The sequence below is a fragment of the Panthera uncia genome, assembly GCF_023721935.1.
Source record: "Panthera uncia isolate 11264 chromosome A1 unlocalized genomic scaffold, Puncia_PCG_1.0 HiC_scaffold_16, whole genome shotgun sequence".
Lineage (NCBI taxonomy): Eukaryota > Metazoa > Chordata > Mammalia > Carnivora > Felidae > Panthera > Panthera uncia.
Genome location: NW_026057576.1, coordinates 60,984,304 through 61,006,318, shown reverse-complemented (window position 1 = coordinate 61,006,318; position 22,015 = coordinate 60,984,304). Strand labels below are relative to the sequence as shown.

The 22,015-nt window shown below is 35.8% G+C and overlaps 1 protein-coding gene across 2 annotated transcripts in view; it reads right to left on the bottom strand.

The window, feature by feature from the left end:
- GPC5 (glypican 5) overlaps positions 1–22,015 on the bottom strand; it is a 682,725-nt gene that overhangs the window by 619,659 nt on the left and 41,051 nt on the right. For both annotated transcript variants that reach the window (XM_049647136.1, XM_049647137.1), the window contains exon 2: positions 21,616–21,777. In XM_049647136.1, the coding sequence (XP_049503093.1) occupies positions 21,616–21,777 (162 nt within the window). The remainder of the gene's footprint in view (positions 1–21,615; positions 21,778–22,015) is intronic.

Below are 22,015 nucleotides of genomic sequence, written 5' to 3'. Positions count from 1 at the left end.
TATGTTTCAATTGAATTCAACAGCGATATTATATCCTTTATTCTGCCAACTCTTCATGATCAACTCTTTAATGAGATCAATCACCAAGGCACAGAGTCAACCTACCCAAAATTTTCTCTACTTTTTTAAAAGTAGCAAAAGTCAAATTCTTCTCATCATGAAGGGGTGACTTTTTTGCAACACATCTCCAACTATTTTAAAAGATATTATCAGGTTCTAGAAAAAGCCACTTAAAATTTTAATTATTGTGAATATTCTCTTTCATATGTTTAAGGAAGAATAAATTCCAGAGTTGTAAAGAATGACTCCAAACAAATTCTACATTTAATAGACAAAAATAATTGAGATAATAGTGCAGAGGGAGACAGAGAAAACTTAAGGAGTATGGATAATATGCAAACTGGGGAACTTCCCCACCAGATAATTTTTAAAGGGTAATTTTAGGGTATTTAAAGGGGATTACTTGATGCGTAAATGTTTTTGTAGTAATAATTTATGTATACATATCTAATGACAAAATGCTACCTAGTATTTAGCAGAACAACTGCAGTGTACTAAAAAAATTCAAATGACAAATGATCAGTGTTCAATAAATGATGGTAGTGATGATGGTTGTAGGAGTAGTCAAACAGCATTAATATAGACTATTAGTCATCCTACAAACATTCAGTAAATTCAGTATTCCTACAGTTCTCAGCACTTTCATCAATGTTTCATCAATACTTTCAGATACCAGTTTGATTCAACAAGACAAAAATAATGATGTACATATAAATAGCCTTACTATAAAAATAATGCATGTATTGACAATGACAAGAAATAAAATCTTTAAAAATGAGTTTCCCAGTAAGACTTTTCTCTCTACATAATTTGCCAAGTAACTGGAAATGTTCTCAGTAACATCAACCTAGAAAGATATATTACATCGGCAAAATCTTACTGATACCTGAGAACTTACTGTGTATCAGTCACTCTTTTAAAACCCTGTATCTGTATTTTTTCTTATTTAGTCCTCATAACAACTCATAACAAGATTAGTATAGTTGTTATCTCCATTCTACAGATGAGGAAACTAAGATATATTGTTTATAGGTAAATTGTTTAAAGTCACAAAACAAGAGTTACATCTAAACCCATGATAGGACCCCAGATATCTTGCCCTTAAAGTTTAAAAGGCAAAATAAAAGATATATCACCATCCTACCCATCTAAAGATCACCTTGACTGACAGGAAAATCAACAACAATAACAAAATCATGTTACTTGAACATCTACCATAGATTAGACACCGCGCTGAGAAAAGTGATATACACATGTACCTGTTCCCTCAGACTACACTAACAGATACCATGACTAGGTGGCTCATAAACAGCAGAAATTTATTTCTCACAGCTCTAGAAGAGAAGAGGTCCAGGATCAAGGTATGGACAGATTAGGTATTGGGTGAGGACCCGCTTCCTGGTTCATAGGAGGCCATCTTCATGCTGCATCCCCACATGGTGGAGGGGTGACGGAGTTCTTGGGAGGCTTTTTTATAAGGACACTAATTCCATTCATCAGGGCTCCATCCTTAGGATCTAATCACTTCCCAAAGGCCCACTTCCTAATCCCATTACACTGGAGATGAGGCTTCAACATACAAATTTGGAACTTCAGGGAGAAACAAACATTCAGTCTATAGCAACACATAAGACATACCTCCTGTTCTCAAGAAACTAATAGTATTGAATGAACAGAGGATTCTGGGAGCAGGACCTGCTGATGGAAAGAAGATGTTGTGAAATGAATAAGAACTAATTTTGAATGATATAACAGAGATTATAGCAGACATTTAAAACTGTGAATATTAGATAGCATTTTAAGCAGCAAAAAACTGCAAAGCACTGAAGAATTTTAAATTGGAAAATGATATATGAATATTATAATTTAAAATCTTAATCTGTTAGGTTTCTTGGGATCAGCAGAGGATAAAAACTAAAGTTGTTAGTCCAGTCAAGAAGTTGTCACAGTAATAAAAGTGTCAAGAGAAAGAGAAAAAAATAGTAAATAAGAAGAAAAGTTCATCTTTAATTGACATGCAGAAGATACACAAGAGATTTAAGTAACTGATGGCACTGAAGTTGAACCTAAGACTCAGGAAAAAAAATGGTGATACCATGCATAAAGACAGATAAGTTAGGATGAAAAGTTGTTTTTGAGAAAAGGATGAGAAATGTATATTCAAACATAACATTTAATGTGTTAGCAGGATATCCAGGTAGAAATCTATACATCAGGCATCTGAGAGACAGGGGCTACATTAAGAATGAACTATTCAAAGAAACAAAAACAGGAAGAGGAAAGATAAGAGAGTTAGAAAGAAATGATCTGAGAGCCAGGATGAGGGGTCAAAACAAGGTACCAAACACAAGGTGATGCCAGGACAGTTTTGAAGATGAAGAGGAGAAAATCGAGCTGCATATGGAATGAATAACTACTATTTATTTTTCCCTAAGAGGGCCCTTCATCAAACTGTGGGCAGCATGAGAAAATGAAGTGCCTTGCATTACCATCTGACATCATCTCTCTTAACTTCTAGACATGTCCTAAAAAAGTAAACCCCAGTTAAGACTGCAACACAGTTAAATAAACCAGAGTGAACTAAATTAATGTTCCTCAGCTTTACACCAAAGGTCCATTAATCTGTTTCACAGTAAGGATTAAGTGTATTAAATGCATGAAAGGACTATATTTAAAGCTGAAATTATAATCAATACTCAGAGAAACACTGTCTCCAAACGAAAAAACAGCAGGTGGTTCATGAGCACTAGAACAGAGGCAACCCAAAATAACAGTAAACATAAAGCAGGAATGTTAAATGTAAAACCAGGCCCTGCCCCCAAGGGGATGAGTGCTACAGAATTTTCTCGTGCACAACATCCAAACACAGTCCAAATATAAAGCCTCACCCTACACTCCATAACTAGTGCCTTTCATCAAAAGATAATCTATAAATATCGCTACACTCCTTCAGTTCTTGTTTTTTTGTTTTTTTGTTTTTTAATGTAAGGTCATAGATATCAATGCCTCACGGGAGTGATCAAAATTGGATGTGCAGACTTCTACAATATGTTGACAGTCACTTACAATAAAATCAGAATGAGAAAGGGAAATTGTCTAAGAGGACCATTGAGCCAGGTAATAGATTCAGTCTAATATATCCACACAGCAGGAACCAAATTAAAATGTAGATGGAATTCTAATATAGTCCAACTGGAAAGACTTGCTCCAGTTTCTCACCAGAGCTTGTTTGTTGTTTGCAAACGGTTAATCTTGAAGACACAAAATTGGTTATATTAATTATTTTAGACACTTTTACATGTATAAACATGTAAGTTAAAATAGCATTAAGATCATAGTGTTTGGGATTTTTTTTTAAAAAAAGGGCAAAATACACATAAGTTAGAACCATTCTCTTACCTGATTCAAGATCAGGTCATAAAATAATATTTGCATAATTCAGAATAACACAGATGATTTCAGCAGATCATAAATCATGTACTTAAATCCAATATGCCATCTAACGGCATCTAATTTTTTCCTGAGAACAATACAGCATGTAATCTATTACCTTCTATCTTCTTTCTCCTGTCCAATTCTTTTTTCCCCATTTCCTTTCCCAGCTGAGCTGCAATATTGCTATCAGGTTCAGCCCCATCTGAACAGAAAGGAAGATTTCAGTAATAATGAGCATTTTCTTTATAACTTCTAAAGGACTGTTTGACAGGAATGGAGGGATGTCATAGACAGGCCTTGCAGATAGCTCTCTGAAGGAAATTACCGTGCTGCTTCAGTAAAAAAGAAAATTAAAAAAAAAAAAAAAGGAAAGAAGGAACGATAGAAAAAGGAAGGCATGATCAGGGGTCACTAAAAGAAAACATTTACAAAGACATGATCAGCCTAGTCTACTTTTCATCATTCTTACCACTGCAACTTAGTAATAAAACAAATGAAAAGATCAACATAAAGGTACACGTCAAAATCAAGAGTATTTATTCATTTTTTTAGAAAGGTGAATTTGAATTTTTTTATAATTAAGGTTTACAAAACCCTGAATGAAGTAAATTAGAAGACGGTAAAATTGTTATTTAAGCTTCTGAACAGAAAAGCATATCCATATGACAATTTTTGAAACCTGAGGAAAATTTTCGAGTAGAGAATTTGCCACTTGAAACAAATCTGTAAAGTTGATCATGATTCTAACCATGGAAACACTTCAGTGTTGAAAGGCAGAGATTTCAGGGCACCTGGGTGGCTCAGTCAGTTAAGCGACCAACTTCAGCTCAGGTCACGATCTCACGGTCCGGGGGTTCAAGCCCCGCGTCGGGCTCTGGGCTGATGGCTCAGAGCCTGGAGCCTGCTTCCCATTCTGTGTCTCCCTCTCTCTCTGCCCCTCCCCCATTCATGCTCTGTCTCTCTGTGTCTCAAAAATAAATAAAGGTTAAAAAAAAATTAAAAAAAAAAAAGAAAGAAAGGCAGAGATTTCACTGGCTACATTTTCTAATAAAAAGGTAATAAAATTAGAAATAATAAGAATCTGACCAAGCATATCTTGAAAATTTTGAAACATATTTGTGTTGGTTTCCTGGTGCCATAATAACAAAGCACCACAAAATGGGTGAAATTCACTGTCCCATTGTCTGAAAACCAGAAGTTTGAGACTAAAATGTTAACAAGTTTGGCTCCTTCTTCGGGCTGACAGGGAAAATCTTTCATGCATTTATCTCCTCTAGCTTCTGGTAGGCTCCAGCATGCCCTGGTGTTTAGATGGTGTTCTCCCATGTATGTGTCTCTTTAGCCAAATTGGCCTTTTTTATAAGGAAATCAGTCATATAGGATTAGGGCCCACATTAATGACCTCGCTTGAACTTGGTTATCTCTGTAAAGATTGTTTACAAACAAAGTCACATTTGAGCTTAGGGTTCCAACATCTTTTTTGAGAGAACACAATTCAACTCATATCAACATAATTTAGGGTAGATTAAATTTTCATACAAACTATGGTCTACCTTCCCTGTGGGAATATTAGTGAGTATTAGGTCTTGATATCAGGCTTGGCTGTTTAAGACTTACTTTGGAAGATGAAATGTGAATGGAAGCAACATGTACCCCTTCCAAGAAGATACATTGGAGCCAAAACCATCTTTGCCTCTGCTCCTTGAGCAGTATCACCTCAGATAGGACTATTCCTTCATCTGGGCCAGAAGAGCCATCACCAATACATAAAGGACATGTAGTCTCTGTGAGCCACTGACATCTGGGGGTCAGTGAAACCATAATAAACATAGCCAATCCAAAGCAAAAACTGTCTGGATAACCTCAAAAAAAAAAAAAAAAAAAACCACCCAAAAAAAAAAAAAAAAAAACCTTTAAAATAAAAAAAAAAAAAAAAAAAAAAGACTACCTAAAATAAAATGAAAAGAACTCTTCATAGTAAAATCATGCAATAAAGCAAAGCAATAACCAAAGGAAAATTTATTCCCTAAAACACATTTATTACCAAAAAAGAAAACATAAAAATTCAAAAAAAGCTATCTTAAGAAATCAGAAACATGAAATTTTTAAAAAGTAGCAAGAGAGAATTTAAAAAGATCACAACAGGCCTTATTAAAAACAAAAAGAAAAAGGATAACTAAATATGAAAGAATGTTCTTAAAAAACAGCATAAGCATGGACAAAACCCTGATTATGACAGAGATGATGAGACAAAGAGAAGAAACCAGAGAAAAGAGAAAATGGGAGAGAAATGAGAACCTGAGAGAAAGGAAAGTGTAAGAAAGGAGAGTAGGAGAAGAGAAGCAAGATTAGAATGAGAGAAAACATAACATAGATGGATTGGAAATTAAAACAATCAGAAGGGATTATACATCTTCAGGTTTACTTCCCACCACTTTCCACCTCCCACACTTGGCTGTAACTGTAAGGAAGACTCGTGGACCCTATAGCTCAGACTCTTGCTTCCTCTCCCAGTATAGGAATCACCTGACCTTTTTTTCTTCAACTGAAGCCTCTGTTTTCAGAACTATTTTCCCAACCTCCTTCCCCAGCAATCCAATCAGATGTCTTCTCTACAAGGTCTTACCCTAACTCCAGCATTGCACACAGAAAGGTCATTTGTCTATTTTCCACAATACATTTTAAGCTTTGGGGAAAGCAGCCACAAGTTTCAGTCCTCTCTCTGGAGGAACAAGAGCAGTCTTCATTTTGTATAGTTTTCTGGTAACTAAGATCAGTGGAGCCATGTAAAGCAATGACTCAGTCAGTCCCCATATGCCTGATTTTCAGTTAACACAAAATTCTGCAAATCAAGGACTGCTTGAATATAGTACAGTGCCCACTGTATATACTGATATATACTAAATAAATATTGACAAAGAAATGAATTAATTCTCTATACTAGCTTACTTGGAGTAGCTACTCTATAGTAGCAACTTGGAGTTGAAGAGAATTTTCAAAAGAATTTCATTAAAAATTAAGAAGTAAAAAAAAAAAAAAAAAAAGGTGACAGTGTAAATCAGTCCCTCGAATACTGTCTTGCAAGACTCAACATTGATTTTAGGTTCTTTCTTGTTCCTAAGCTCACACCACAGTCATTCACTTACCCAGTCCTGCTAAATTTTTCTCCTACATATATATACTTAAAATCTCTTCCTCCTTGACTCTTTATCATTCCTACCAAAATTCACTCTTCTGTCTTTTCTCTCACTCATCCAGCCAGAAGATATCACCTGGAATCTTAAATCAAAATATTTAACAAATGTACACACAAAAAACCCTCAGTTTTTAAAACATTTTTTTAAGTTTACCTATTTATTTTTGAGAGAAAGAGAGAAAGCACAAATCAGGGAGGGGCAAAGAAAGAGGGAGAGAGAATCCCAAGCAGTCTCTACACGGTCAGCGCAGAGCCCAATGCTGGACTCAAACTCATGAACCATAAGATCATGACCTGAGCCAAAATCATACATTTAACTGACTGAGCCACCCAGGCACCCCAGTTTTTAAAACCTTTAACATATTTCAATTCCTGAGAATATTTGAAATAAAAACACATTGAAATTTGTCCCTACTAGAAACAACAACACCCACACACACACCCCCCCCACACACACACACACTCACACACACACACACACACAAAACCACAATAGGAACTGAATAAATGGAACAGTGGGATCTCAATGTTCATGATTTAAAATTTACTTGAATTAACTCAACTTGTATGAAGAATCTCTTGATAAAGCTACTATTTTTATTTAAATAAATATATGTGCTCCACTAGAATGCACTGAAATTGAGGTCTATGATTTGCAGTATTTGGATTTGATGAAATAGGCAAAAAATCAGGGATGACTTATTTAATAAATTTTGCCTTATGAAAAAAAAATTAAAGGAAGTTTCTCTAAATGAAGGCAGAAAAACCCAGAACTTGTGAAAATTCAGGGGCTGAATTATTTATGCATTTCAACATAATAATATCAGAATAACATTTTACTTATGGATGTCCAATAGCTCAGCACAAGCTGTTGAATGGATATCCTTCGTCCAATGAATGGCATTTGCACACATCAAAAATTAGTTGTGCATAATTGTGTAGTTCTATTTTAGGGTTTTCTAATCTAGTCTATGTGTCTATCCTTCCACCTATACCACACTCTCAATTACTGTAGCTACAGAGTAAGCTTCATTATCAGGTAGATGGACTCCTCTCACTTTATTCTTCTTTTTTCAAAATTGTTTTAGCTATTTTAGTTCCGTGCCTTTCTGTATAAATTTTAGAAAAAGCTTGACTAAATCTACATAAAACTTGCTAGTATTTTGATAAATTAGGTTAACACTATAGAGTAATTTAGGTAAAACTGTCATCTGTACTACATTGAGTCTCTCAATTCATGAACATGGTATATCTTTCTATTTATTTAGGTTCTTTGACTTCTTTCATCAGCATTTCAGCATATAAATCTTGTACATTTTTTACTAGATTTATACCTAAGTATTTCACTTCACTTTCTTTTTGCCTAGCCATTCTTCACATCTGCCACACCTCTTTTTTGAGGGGGAGGGGAGAATAGAGACAGGGAGAGAGAGAATCTTAAACAGGCCCTGTACTCAGTGCAAAGCCCAACATGGGACTGGATCTCACAATTCTGAAATCATGACCTGAGTCAAAATCAAGAGTTGGACACTTAACTGACTGAGCAACCCAGGAGTCGCCCCCAATGCCTCCTACTATTTATGAGGTTGGATGGCAAATTACGTAATTATTATCCTTAAAAAATCATTCTGGGAGTGCCTGGGTGGCTCTGTCGGTTGAGCATCCTACTTCGGCTCAGGTCATGATCTCGTGGTTCATGGGTTCGAGCCCCACGATGGGTTCTGTACTGAGAGCTCAGAGCCTGGAGCCTGCTTTGGATTCTGTGTCTCCCTGTTCTCTGGCCCTCCCCTCCTTGTGTTCTGTCTCTCTCTCAAAACTAAATAAACATTTTAAAAAATTAAAAAAAAAATCATTCTAATGTGCTTTAAACTCTTTGATTTGTATGAGTTCTAGCAAAATGTATAGAATTCTTTGGTACATGTATTTTTAAGATACATATATGGTATTGTGCTATATACCTCATATACCTTCACTCTACCTTATGTTTTTAAAGTCTATCCATGTCACTATGTATGTATCCAGTTGATCATTCCTAATGATGCAGAATGTATTATCTATACATTGTCCTTAGCTTTCCGACAATCAGACACCCAGACTGTCTCAATTCCCAGCTATTACTATAAATGCTTTCATTACCATGCTTCTACACGTGCCTAAACAGTCTCTTTAAAAACGTTTCCAATATATACAACCATTAGAAGGATCAGAAAGACAAGAGAAAGAACATATATCTTAAATAACTATTGTCAAATTGCTTTCCAGAATAGCTATACCAGTGTAGACTAGCAATTATTAAATATATTCTTAATTTGCATTCAAAAATATGTTCTCATTAAAATAGCAAATACACAAAATATATTGAGTAAGAGTTGCCAAATACATAGATAATTTAATTTAAACCTACTTTGAAGATATGCAATAAAAACAAATTAAGCAGCTGGCCTCGATCATCCTAAAGTATTGCCCTGGGACTACCACTAGAAAGTAAGCATGTTAAACTCAGATTTTAAAAATCGAAACATCAACACAGCATGTATTGTTCCTTCTTGAACCAGTGGAGTGGATGCTTTTGCCCCACACCTCTGACCCTTTTCCCAAATCATACTTTCCAGAGACTGTAAGTGCCCATCGTTCTCCAGACTGTCTTTCCTCATGTAGAGAGGAAACCCTCTAAGATGCCTTGTAGACAAAAAATAATATTTCACATTTTCAGCAGAGGAAATGCAACTATCAGATAGTTACATGATTTTATGGAACAATGATTAGCAACATTTAGACCAAAATAAAAATTATCTTAATGAACATAGGCTTTTAAAGTAGTTCAATTAAATCTTAGATTAAATTTTTATCATATTCGACCAACCACAAAAACTTTCACATTGCTCTGAAGGCTATGTATTTATTTATTTCTCCATGCTGTTGAGAAAGGACCAATTTGAAGTTAGTGATTCTATCTAATATCTCACAAATGCATAATCTAAAGGCTTGGCTGTGTTAAGATATGCCAACATAGGGGCGCCTGGCTGGCTCAGTCAGCAGAGCATGTGACTCTTGACCTCGGGGTTGTAAATTCAAGCCCCACACTGGGCATAGAGGTTACTTAAAAAAATAAAATCTTAAAAAAAAAAAATAAAGATATGCCAACATAAACTGCAAACATCCCTGAAGATGATCAGAATGAATCAGTAATATCAAAACTCGAAAGCCTTTTGTATGTGAAGATAGTCTCATTTTGGAGAAGGACACTACAATTAAGGCTTTTGTTAAGTCATTGAATAACGTGCCACGGATTCTGTCTCGTTGCTTTATTCTGTTAGTCAAACCTTAGGTTTCTGTGTTCACGCTAGATTCTACTACAGTGAGAGTCCAAACATTACAACTTAATACCATTTAATGAAATTTGAAAATTCCTTTGACTACCAGCTGAGCAGCAGAAAAAACCCTGCTTTGAAATGTACTATTATTATTATTCACCAAATAATTGTTCTCATTGCTTGTCTCTACCAATGTAGAGAGCATGACTGGCCATTACCCCAAGCACTTGCAACATGACTCTTGGCAACCCCATCCGGTGTGGGAATCCAAGGAGTGATCTAGGAGTTTGGATCACAAGGCCCTTCTGCTGCTTGGCCACTACAGCACTTCTGATAATGTGACAACCAACTTTAGACGATTCCCCATAAAACATGTGCAGAAACACCACTAGACAATTTCTGCCCTGAAATTTTTTGCTGCTTATCAAATATTGGGAAAAATATATACCATGAATAAAGGAAGAAGAATAGCTAACATATACTGAGTGCTTATGTACCAGCTTATGTATAAAGTTACTTTATAGGGATTACCTCAATCTTCATTAACTGCAGGCTAGAAGAAGGTACTATTTTATGCCATTCTACAAGCAAAGGAATTGAGGCCCCACCAGCAAATCTTGAGATAGGAATCAAACCTAGACTGTCCAAATTTAAAACCCTTGTCCAGGAACTCTTAAACATATTCCCTGTCCAATCACAACAAATGTTTTCCCACAACAAAGACCAATGTTTGTTCTATTATGTAGTATCTTCAGTTTATTCCTACTTACAGAAAAGAAAAAAAAAAAAAAACCCATGAATAGGTTTCATAAATTAACATTCAAGTCAACTTTATACCCAGAGGAGAAGGAGTCAAACAAATGGTACAAGATAACAGTATACTTTAAGGTGCAAAAGTTCAATGATCTTTGTTTATACAAAAGTTAGCCCCCAGGCAGAATCACCCTGGAATAAAAGGAGCACAGCATAGCTATCCAACAATTACCCTTTATTTACTATTATGACTCTCTGGATCTTGAGATGTCATTTGAAGCCCTTGGACTTCTGCATAAAAGCTATAGAGCATGTATATTACATTTATTGCTAGATATATTTTATGCTAAAAGCATGGAGATATACATGGATAATTTCCCATCATGAACAGCTACATTGAAAAATGGCTATAAAATTTAAGTCCTCTATTTGTCTGAGGAAAGAGAGGTATCTTATTTTCCATTATATTTTACCACTTTACCAATTAAATATTATAGATGATGGTTTAATATTTTCATCTTAATCTTCTTTTCCCCCAAGGCCATAGAAACAAAAACTATTAAAAATGCTTTCCTATTTCTAATAAACTATGTTTCATAATTTATAATGAATTATTATACTATTTAAAAATTCTAAATTTGGTAATAATGCCAGTTACATGAACTGCAAATATTTCTAATTAAGTAAGAGATGATATATAAGATATTATCGAAATGATTAACAACTATTGATAGTGTTTGGCTAACCGAACTTATTTTTGAATCGTATAAAAATGGTAAATGGCAATGGGCTATTAAATTATGAGAATTACCACCAAGACTTCAAAATTGGGTCCCAAAAGCCTTAAATTCATCACTGAGCCTTATTTGCTAAATGGGTTATTGAGTAATAAGGAATTTTATTTTCAATTTTATGTAACCAAGTTGTATCTTGTACAGTGAAAATAAGTTTAAAACAAATTTCTCAGGTACAAACCCATGATTTTGACCATAATTACTATTACGTGCCTTTATTCAACATGGTCTTATTACAAGCTTTCTCCCGTCAATGCTCAAAGTTTATTGACAAATTTCAAGCAATGCAATTTTATTTATCTGTGTTACTTCTTTATAATGCCCTTCAACTTTTAAATTATGCTAAATATTCATAAGATTCATTGAGTAGAATCATGAGTATTTTATCAAAATTAATGTTATTTTCATAATTACACATATGGTATTATTAGAGAAACACCATCTCTACCACTTTACAGAACCAAATCAGAGGAAGCAGTTGGAAATCCCCGGGCTCTTCCAGACCACTACTGTTTTCACCCTGTGTCACAGATCAGCCTCCTCCAATATGTTTATGGCATAGAGGTGCCTGTGTGGCTCAGTTGGTTGAGTGTCTGACGTCAGCTCAGATCACGATCTCACGGCTTGTGAGTTCAAGCCCTGCATGAGGCTCTGTGCTGACAGCTCAGAGCCTGGAGCCTGCTTTGGATTCTGTGTCCCTCTTCCACTCTGCCCCTCCCTCACTCATGCTCTGTCTCTCTCTCCCTCTCAAGAATACGTAAAACATTTAAAAAAAAATTTTTTTAATACATGTTCATGGCATAAATTGTGTGATGGCTTCGTCACCACATAAGATATACTTATCTCCAAACTCGTCAAGCTGTATACATTAAATATGTACAGCTTTTTGTGTCAATCATACCATGATAAAGTGGTTTTAAAAACAAAACAAAAAGATTAGCCTCCATCAGATAATCAATGAATGCCCCTGTCACACCCACCAACGTCCATCTTCCATAGAGAACTTTAGAAACAGAGAACTCAGTTCCACAGAGAACTTTAGAAACTTCTAGAAATATTTAGAAACTATTTAGAAATAGTTTCTAATAGAAACTATTAGAAAAACTGTTTCTCTCACCCCAACTCTCCAGCAGATGTGACTCAGAGATTCCAACATCCGGCGGAAAGCATCCTTCTACCTCAGCCTCTTTAATTCATCTCCATGACACACCAGACACTTACCCCACAGACGTATCCTTGGTGTAGTTTACTACCATCAGCCCTCTCCTGTCCTCAATTCCTTTTCCATCATGCCCAGGGCCCCATGATGACCATAATGTAACCAGAAACTGACCATTTCTGACCACCTGTACTGCCAGCACTGGGTTTAAGTCACCCTAGTGCCTCTTACGGATTATTTTAATAATCTCTTTAGGGGCTTCCTAGGTCCACCCATGCCCCACTACAAGCTGGGTGTGTGTGTGCCCCTCAACAACTAAACCTAGTTAACTGTTTTCAAATCAAGCCACACCTATGGCAAAAACTTCTGTTTCAGAATAAAAGCCTAAGGTGCCCTACATGCATCTATGCCTGTCACCTCTATGATAGTTTTTCTTACCACCTTCCAGCCCCCCACGGTGCCCCAGCCACACTGGGGCTATTCCTCTAACATGTGAGGCCCATTCCTACGTTAGGATCACTCCCTCTTGCTAGAATGCTCTTCTCCCAGACATCCATATATCCAACCCCTTCACTTTGACGAAACCTTTGCTCCAGTGCCAAAAACTCTTCCCTGATCATCCAGTTTAAAACTGCAATCCTCCAGGACTGTTACTCTCCCTCCCTCTGTTCTATGCTACGGTTTCCCAAAGCATTTAATCCATCCTAATGTATTTACACTGTATACATTTATTTTCTACTTTCCCCTGGCTGAAACACACAGTGTGAGAACAGGAATTTTTGTTTCATTCACTGAAGTACACCAAGCACTTAAAACAATGCGGGCACATACAGGCTGCCCCATGAATGTTTGCTGGATGGATAAATGATTCTCCTATTACCTGTGCTCAGCCACAGATCCCCACTACTCACGCCTTCTCTGGAGGCAAAAACCAGGCAGGGCTAAAAACGAAAACAGCGGTACCATCATGCAAACCGGCTTCATTATTAATTAGCTGTCTCCAATGTCAGCCCTCTAACTGGACTTTAGTTCACTTCCTTTCCCGTTTCCCACAGCAGCTACTTCAGAACATCACCACCATACACACACACTTCCTAGTCCGTCTCACACCATGCCCTAGAGCTGCAGCAGCGCTCACTGTCCCTAAGCTCGCCGCAGTAGAGGGTGATCACCCCGCAAAACTGGGGCTCTAACTAACAACAAGGCAGAGGGGCAACAATTATATCTCAATAAAGCTAGGGAAAAAAATTAATGAATTTTTTTTTTTAATTAAAAAATAGATCCTTGGGGCTTCTGGGTTACTCAGTCAGTTGAGGTCCAACTCTTGATTTTGGCTCAGGTCATGATCACAGGGTGGTAGGATAGAGCCCTGCATCGGCATGGAGGCTGCTTAAGATTTCTCTCTCTCTCTGCCCCCCTCCCCAGCTCACATGTGCTCTCTCTTTCTCTCTCTCTCTCTCTCTCTCTCTCTATATATATATATATATATATATAAAATAAATGAAATAAATATAATATATATAATAAAATGAAATAAAGTCCTCAGTTAAAATTCACACTCAGAGCCATGTGTTGGTTATTTAATATTACCATGCTTATAAATAAAAGGAACTGGAAGATACATTATGTCACCACTTGAAGAAGAGAAGAGAATGTCACACGAGGAATGGGAGATAGAGAGGCCAGAGAGAAAGATGTGAGGTTGGTAGCTTCGTGGATTGAGAGTAGAGGCAGAGCTAAAAAAAAAAATACTTGGAAATATAGAAATTAATATTCAATTTATGATTATTTATAATTTTTAGATTTTATATTTTTTCATCACCATCTCATAAAATTGATCTTATATATATACCGTATTAATGTGTATGCATGCATGTGTGTAAGTATGGAAGTAGTAATTTAAAAACTTTTTTTTTAATTAATATGATAGGAAAGAGGCAAAAGCAAATGAAGAGAGCAGGGGAGCAGAAGCAGGGGCAAGGATGTGACTGTAAGCCATGAGAATGTACAGGAAGCTTGTCAAGAGCTTGGACTTCTACAAAATATGGAAAGACATCTGAATTATTTTAGCTAAAACTTTAAGATCCAAATGGATATCGGTACCTTAAAAAAAAACTCTTGTTTTTGGTATCTAAAAAAAATTTTAAATACATACAAAACACCGACAACAATGTATATATCCTCAAAGTGTGTACACAGGTTCTTAGGACATATTCCTAAGGGAAAATAAAAAAAACACACACACATCAAGAACTGTTTGTGAAAAGACATTCAGAGCCCCTACTCAGGGAACTGTGCATTTTGGAAACAAGGTGCCATTTCATACCTATCAGTTCAACAAATCTCTCAAAATTCTGACAATACTCATTGTTGGGAAGGAAGTAGAACAGTGCACAAAGCACAAAAACTGTTTGTGGTGTTTCAATGGGTGCAGCTCCTTAGAAGAGCAACTAAGCAACATGTAGTGAAGCTGACAAGACACCCGGCCAAGAAGCCCCAGTCTCACTGTGTATCAACCCCAGGAAAACAGGTGCCTGTGGGGACTTGAACAAGAATGGTCACTAGAGCAAGAGAAGTACAAAACTCAGTTGGAAACTACTGAGATGTCCATCAAAAGGAGGATGAACAAATGTCACGTATCTATAAAAAGAAATTCTACAGGGGCGCCTGGGTGGCTCAGTCGGTTAAGCATCTGACTCTTGATCTCAGCTTAGGTCTTGATCTCAGAGGCGTGAATTGAAGCCCAGCGTTGGGCATGAAGTCTACTTTAAAAAAAAAAAAGAAAGAAAAAGTAATGTTATAAATCGCTTTACATGGATGAACAAGAGATAGAGGGACAGATAAATCTCAAAAACATAGCTAGTTATAACTTCCCACATGTCCCGTTCTTTACTTCACACATAGGTAGTTTTTAAGAATCATCCCTTGGGGCACCTGGGTGGTTCAGTCGGTTAAGCGTCCGACTTCTACTCAGGTCATCATCTTACAGTTTGTTAGTTTGAGCCCTGGGTCGGGCTCTGTGCTGACAGCTCAGAGCCTGGAGCCCACTTTGGATTCTGTGTCTCCCTTTCTCTCTGCTCCTCCCCTGCTCACACTCTGTCTTTCTCTCTCCTTCAAAACTAAACATTCAAGAATCATCCCTTGAGATCCATATGCAAAAGTAAGATTAAACTAATACGAAGATAACAAAACGATAAAGAATCTGATGAAATGTTAACTTATCCTCAAGAAAATAAATGTGCAGTTTTCACACTGAAAAGATTTAACTGAAAAAGTGTTTAATATAAAAATCAAGAAAGAATTGTTTTGCCGACTATAAGCAGGTGACTGTGCTTTCTAGGTGAGATTACCATGGCACCAGGTGATATTATCATAACCTGCTGTCAGTCAAACTTAAAACAACAAAAAGTTTACTTTTTCAAGTTTAAAAAATAAATCTGGCAAAGTAAACCTGATCTTAGGTCAATAGTTAATAGTATTTCCACCATCGACAATGCTTCATGCAAAGCAAGCTTTACTTCCAGCTGAAAAGTAATTTAAGCTCTTGCAACTTTTATCTAGAATACAAGAAAATTACCCATTTGCAGAATTAACAGAAGCCTGCTGACACAGATTCGACAGAAACTATTTTTTAACATTTCTGAGATAAAGGACAATTGGATAAAGACCAATTGCGTTGATAGCTGCTGTATGAGATAACACATGAACACACATGCTGCCTCACACTGAAAAGGAAAAACAGTGCAATCATATTCAGGATGCCATCGAAGGAGACACTATAATGTGCCCCTTTCTAGTTCATAAATGAAAAAGACAGATGTTGGCATATTAGAAGTCTAAAGGAATCAATAAAAGGTTTGGACACCGTAACCCCAGCACCCAACAGTGCTGGTACCTAGTAGGTGCTCCAATGCCACAGCAAATCATCAAGAGAGGAATACATAAAAGAAAGAAAGGAGCAAGGGAGGGGTTCAAGCATTTTACTTCAGAGCCATCTTCTTGAAAGTAGTGTTCATTCATTCATTTATTCATGCAGTTCAGTTAATTATATTTACTGCTGCTAGAGATTGAGAGAAACAACCCCCCACAACTGCCAGCCTAAGGCTACCCGTTCTCTTACACTTGAACTTTTGATCAGGTAACTCTCCGTGTTAAAAACGGTATTATTCCTTTATCCTTCGACACAATGCTCTTCCAAGGAATAATTTTAATTATTATCCACCTTTGTGAAGCATAGCTGAAGTGAATAAAATAAGATTAATGTACCTCATGCTTAATAATATTTATATAAATCTATTTACTCTCCCATATATTAATATATTCAAATATTCACTATATCTTTGTGCCTTTGACTATATATATATATATATATACATATATATATATATATATATATGTGCCTTTGACTTTACATTAGTTTTACAGTAGCTATACACCAGCTATACATTTTACAGTAGTTAATGTAAAGGAGAAAAATCCATTAATTACGTCCTCACTCTTAATTCATCTACTTTTTAAAATAAGATGCTTAATTTTGAACATATTCCTATATTTCATTAAAAATAAGAATGTATTTTTTTATTAAATCCCTAATTCTAACATTTCAATGCACGAGGACAAGCCTGCCAATCTTTCAAGTACTTACAATCAAGAAATGAAAATTTACTCAGCCAAGAGAATGTAAACATAAATAAAAATGCTAAAACTTTCCTGTTCTAACTATCATTTATCACTCAGTCTTTTGTAATAATGTACACTTTTTAAATGCCGTATATAAAACTGGAAACCTCCAGAATATAGACTTGGTATCTACCATGTATTTTTGAAATACACGAGCAACTGGAAGATAAGAGAAGTAGGGAAAGGTACAACTCGAAGAAAAGGTGTAGCTTTTTAACCTTATCTTCCCAACATTTTGACAAGTTTCCAATGGCATTCTCCCAAATATTCCTTCCTTTTATTTTTTCCCTTCCTTTTAATTTTTGAAAGTGAGGCTGAAAAATTTGTTCAGTTTTAAATTTAAAAAGCTAAACTACATTATCTTATTTGAATGGAGATTTAAAAACTGCCAAATTTGAAAGCTGCATAAGTGTTGCTCTTTTACTGTAGATGACATATTCTCTGTCAACTTCCTCTGTTTCTTCATGAGTCACACCATACTTTATTGTATAAACAAATAAAACATTATAAAGAGCATTTCCAAAATATTTTTAAAGCCAGCAATCCCACACTCACTTTAAAAGAGTGGAAGGAAAAACAACTCTTTCGCATTATCTGTGGCTGTTCTGCTTCATTCACGATCATTATTAAGCCCTTGAAAATAAAGAAGAGTTACTGTCTGCACCGTGACATAGCCAGTGTTCCTCTCTGCAAACAGCACCACTTATTTACAAATAACAACAGACACAGAGATAACAGCTTGTTCCTTTCAGCTTATGAAATGCTCCATTCCATATGAAAGACTACACTTGAGGATACAGTGAAGCCCCTGGTCATAATTATGGATCCTTCCAAAAACAGATTATCATTTCGTTGTTTGTTTAATTTAAGGCAATGTGACTGGAACCAACACAAATAAATTACATAAAAGAAAATAGAAGAATCATCCCAGTAGGTGGATTCCAACTGCACTGGTAGGTAGCGTCCTGTGCACAATTCCAGATCTGAATGCAGACTGTGTACAGGATAAACTTGTCTTCCAGCACCAGTTGCCAGCACTGTTTTCTCCCTTCCTTTAAAAGTTCCTTCATCTCGGGGCGCCTCTGTGGCTCAGTCGGTTAAGCGTCCGACTTCGGCTCAGGTCATGATCTCACGGTCTGTGAGTGTGAGCCCCGCGTCAGGCTCTGTGCTGACAGCTCAGAGCCTGGAGCCTGCTTCAGATTCTGTGTCTCCCTCTCTCTCTGACCCTCCCCTGTTCATGTTCTGTCTCTCTCTGTCTCAAAAATAAATAAACATTAAAAAAAAAATTATAAAAATAAAAAAATAAAAAAAAAATTTTCCTTCATCTCACAATAATGTGGGTGCCCACTACATCCATACACGCAAGCAATCATTCCCATCGGTCACACCCAAAGGGTTGCTTCAAAACCAGGCTTCCGTGGGATTCTATAAAAGCTATGAGAGAAGGGACCATACTACAGTCTTTTATAACCCAGAATACCACTTAAAAAGCAGGTTAACACTGTTGGAGTAGGAGACATAAATGAAATATTTGAAAATCAAAATATCAAAAACAGCAAATCTACTTACATTATTTGAGAAGTGAATTGATTTCCCCATTAAATTTCTCTCAAGCAGCCAGTTTTCCCAATAAAGTGTGTTGGCTTCTTTCTTCTTAGAAAAATAAAGACTTTGAATTGTTTTCAGATATTCTGATGGCACAGAAACTAGATAGTAGGCATTTTACTTACTGATAAAGTCACCTGCTCGATTATGGTACAGTAGATGTGATTTCTCAAACTGCTTTTAGTATATATGTTTAAGCTTGTTTTTATGGACATAATCCTAAAGCTACTTACTCTATTTATTAAATTAAAAGCAGTTATTCTTCTTATAAAAGAATGTATTCCAGTAAAGTTAGCCTTTAGGCAAATTTATTCTAAATTTGTTTTGCCTTCTCATGATTCTTAAATAAAACTTGACATTCCACAAAGGGCGAAAACAACCACTTATAACAAGTTATATTTAAGAAAGCGCCTACCATTTTCATTTTTACAATTAATATTTAAGTAAACAGCAAAACTCAAGGGCACCTGGGTGGCTCAGTCAGTTAAGCATCCAACTTTGGCTCAGGTCATGATCTCACAGTTCGTGAGTTTGAGCCCCACATCAGGCTCGGTGCTGATAGTCCAGAGCCTGGAGCCTCCTTCGGATTCTGTGTAGCCATCTCTCCCCCTCCCCAGCAAAACTCAACCTATTGAATATAACAAAATTTATTAAACAGAAAAATTTTTCAATGTAGATAAATTACCTGACACTATGGTAGATAGAGACGATCCCATGTATTTCTACTTCTTATTTGTCACCAAACTTTTAGCATTATCACCACAATTTTTCAACAGCCTGAACCCATTTTAAAAGTAAATAATTCAGGTGTTGTATTTTTCCCAATCATTTGAACCTCATATATTCTGTCTCTTTTTTTTTTTTTCAAGTAATCTCCACACCCAACATAGGGCTTGAACTCACAACCCTCAGATCAAGAGTTGCATGCTCTACCAACTGAGCCAGCCAGGCACCCCATGATGTATTCTATCTTGATCAATTTATCCAACAATGTGTAAAAGGTTTGTTAAGACATCTTTGAAGGTAGAAGAAAATGTTCAACATTCACTGAGTGCCAATATATTAGCAATGATAGCACTTTCTTTCACTTCTGTAATTAGCTCTGCTATCCAAAAAGGTGGGTTTCATTGGTCATGATCTTCTTCAGCCATATATTCTGCCTTGAAAGGATTAGTTTTGACTTCAAAAGATAAGAAATCATCATGAAGCTTTCCTGTTCAGTAAACTTTAATGACTCAAACTCAAGTTGATGCTCTAAATCTCCTTCCATGTGAGTCCAGCTCACCTTTTCAAGCACAGAATCTCCACCACACTCCCCATCCCTGTTCTGGTCAGACTGGTTTATTCACTGCCCTTTACCCCTAGAATGTATTGTCCATTTTGTGCATGTTGTCATTTCCATGAGAAAAAAACCATCACATCACTCTGTGTATGTGGTTATAGTCTTCTGGTTCAGCCAGTTCAAATCACAAATCTTTGCTTACAAGGCATATCAACATGTTTTCCTCCAACAATTTCATATGAATAAATCCCATAACAGACATAAAGTTGTTTTCTAAGACATCTAAAAAATCACTAAAATAATAACATCTTAAAATTTGACGTATCACAGTTTCCCTAAGAAAATCACTAATTCATCATGAACTACATTTTAACTCCACTTAAATTTTATCCTGATTCATTGTATTTATGTTATTTAATGAACATAGTTTTAAAAATTAATCAGCTTTGTGATTTAGTTATGCATGTAAACAAAGCACAAATTATTTAAATAGACACAATAATATACATAAAGGAAAAGGAATACTAACAAAAGTCTATTTTGCTTTGAACAAAAGCAATAAATTTGTTTGAAAAGTAGTATAATCTAGATATTTTCATTCTAATCATATACAGTTAAGCTAATGTTTTATAAAAGGAAAAATAAATTAAGCTATTTTATTGTAGTAATAAGGGGTTTTATGGAGATGATGACTAAAATAAGGGAAAGATCATCTATTTTCCAATGTGCCTTGTAATTTTATAACCCATTAATTTTATTTCTGAACATACTGTTTGAATTAAGGTTGAGTTCTGGTCTTAGCTGATCCTTAAATATCCAATTAATATTTCCTATTTTACTGTTTATCAGACTTGTCTGCACTTTGACATATCACACTGGTGTTCTTATGAAAACCACATGAGGTAGCCAGGGGAAAAACTTAGACAAATCATTTCTTCAAATCATATTTTTAAAAATAAATCTATAATTTCCCAGTTAAAAGCAATGAGATTTTATGTTACAGAATACTAAAATCTAATAATTATGTCCATTCATACTGCAGTAAAACCATAGGTCAGAATACTGAGGGACCTGGAAGGACCCACAAAGGGCACATATTTCCAAGGACTATTTCACTAATATAACAGTTTTCCCAGTCCAACTCAGTATTTATGTCCTGATTGACCTCAGAAATAATGACCTTTTTCTGAGGGTTAAAAGAAGTTAAAACTTCATTTTGTTCCAGAATGATGGTATGCAAAGGTAAGAAAACCTAGCCCAAGTTTACCAGGATAATGGTAATAGGAAGATTGCATAACAAGACTTCTCCTTAGTTTCAGAAATCAAGATACATTTACCTTGAAAAGCAGCAGCATTTCGCGATATTAGAAACTTTAATGTGGAGCTGGATGATTGAAGAACTTCCTGCATATCTTGGCGAGCTGCAGTCTGGTATCTCTCCTCCATCTTCCTGGTGCAACAGGTAGGTTTTTTGGATATGCAAACCTGTAGATCAGGTCCTGGAACAGATGTAATATTTTTCAGAATAATCACCTGTTTATTTGATTACCATTACATGTCACATGTCAGGCATTAATGATCAGAAGGGGCTCATGTACTATGTGAGAAATTGATTTACTAGAGCAGTTGCTGTTAAAAAAAAAATGTATGTATTGTCCATGAAGCCAACCATGAAACAAAATGTTGTAAACTATTAACTCTTTGCTCAAATATTTTATTAACATTTTGATCAAATAT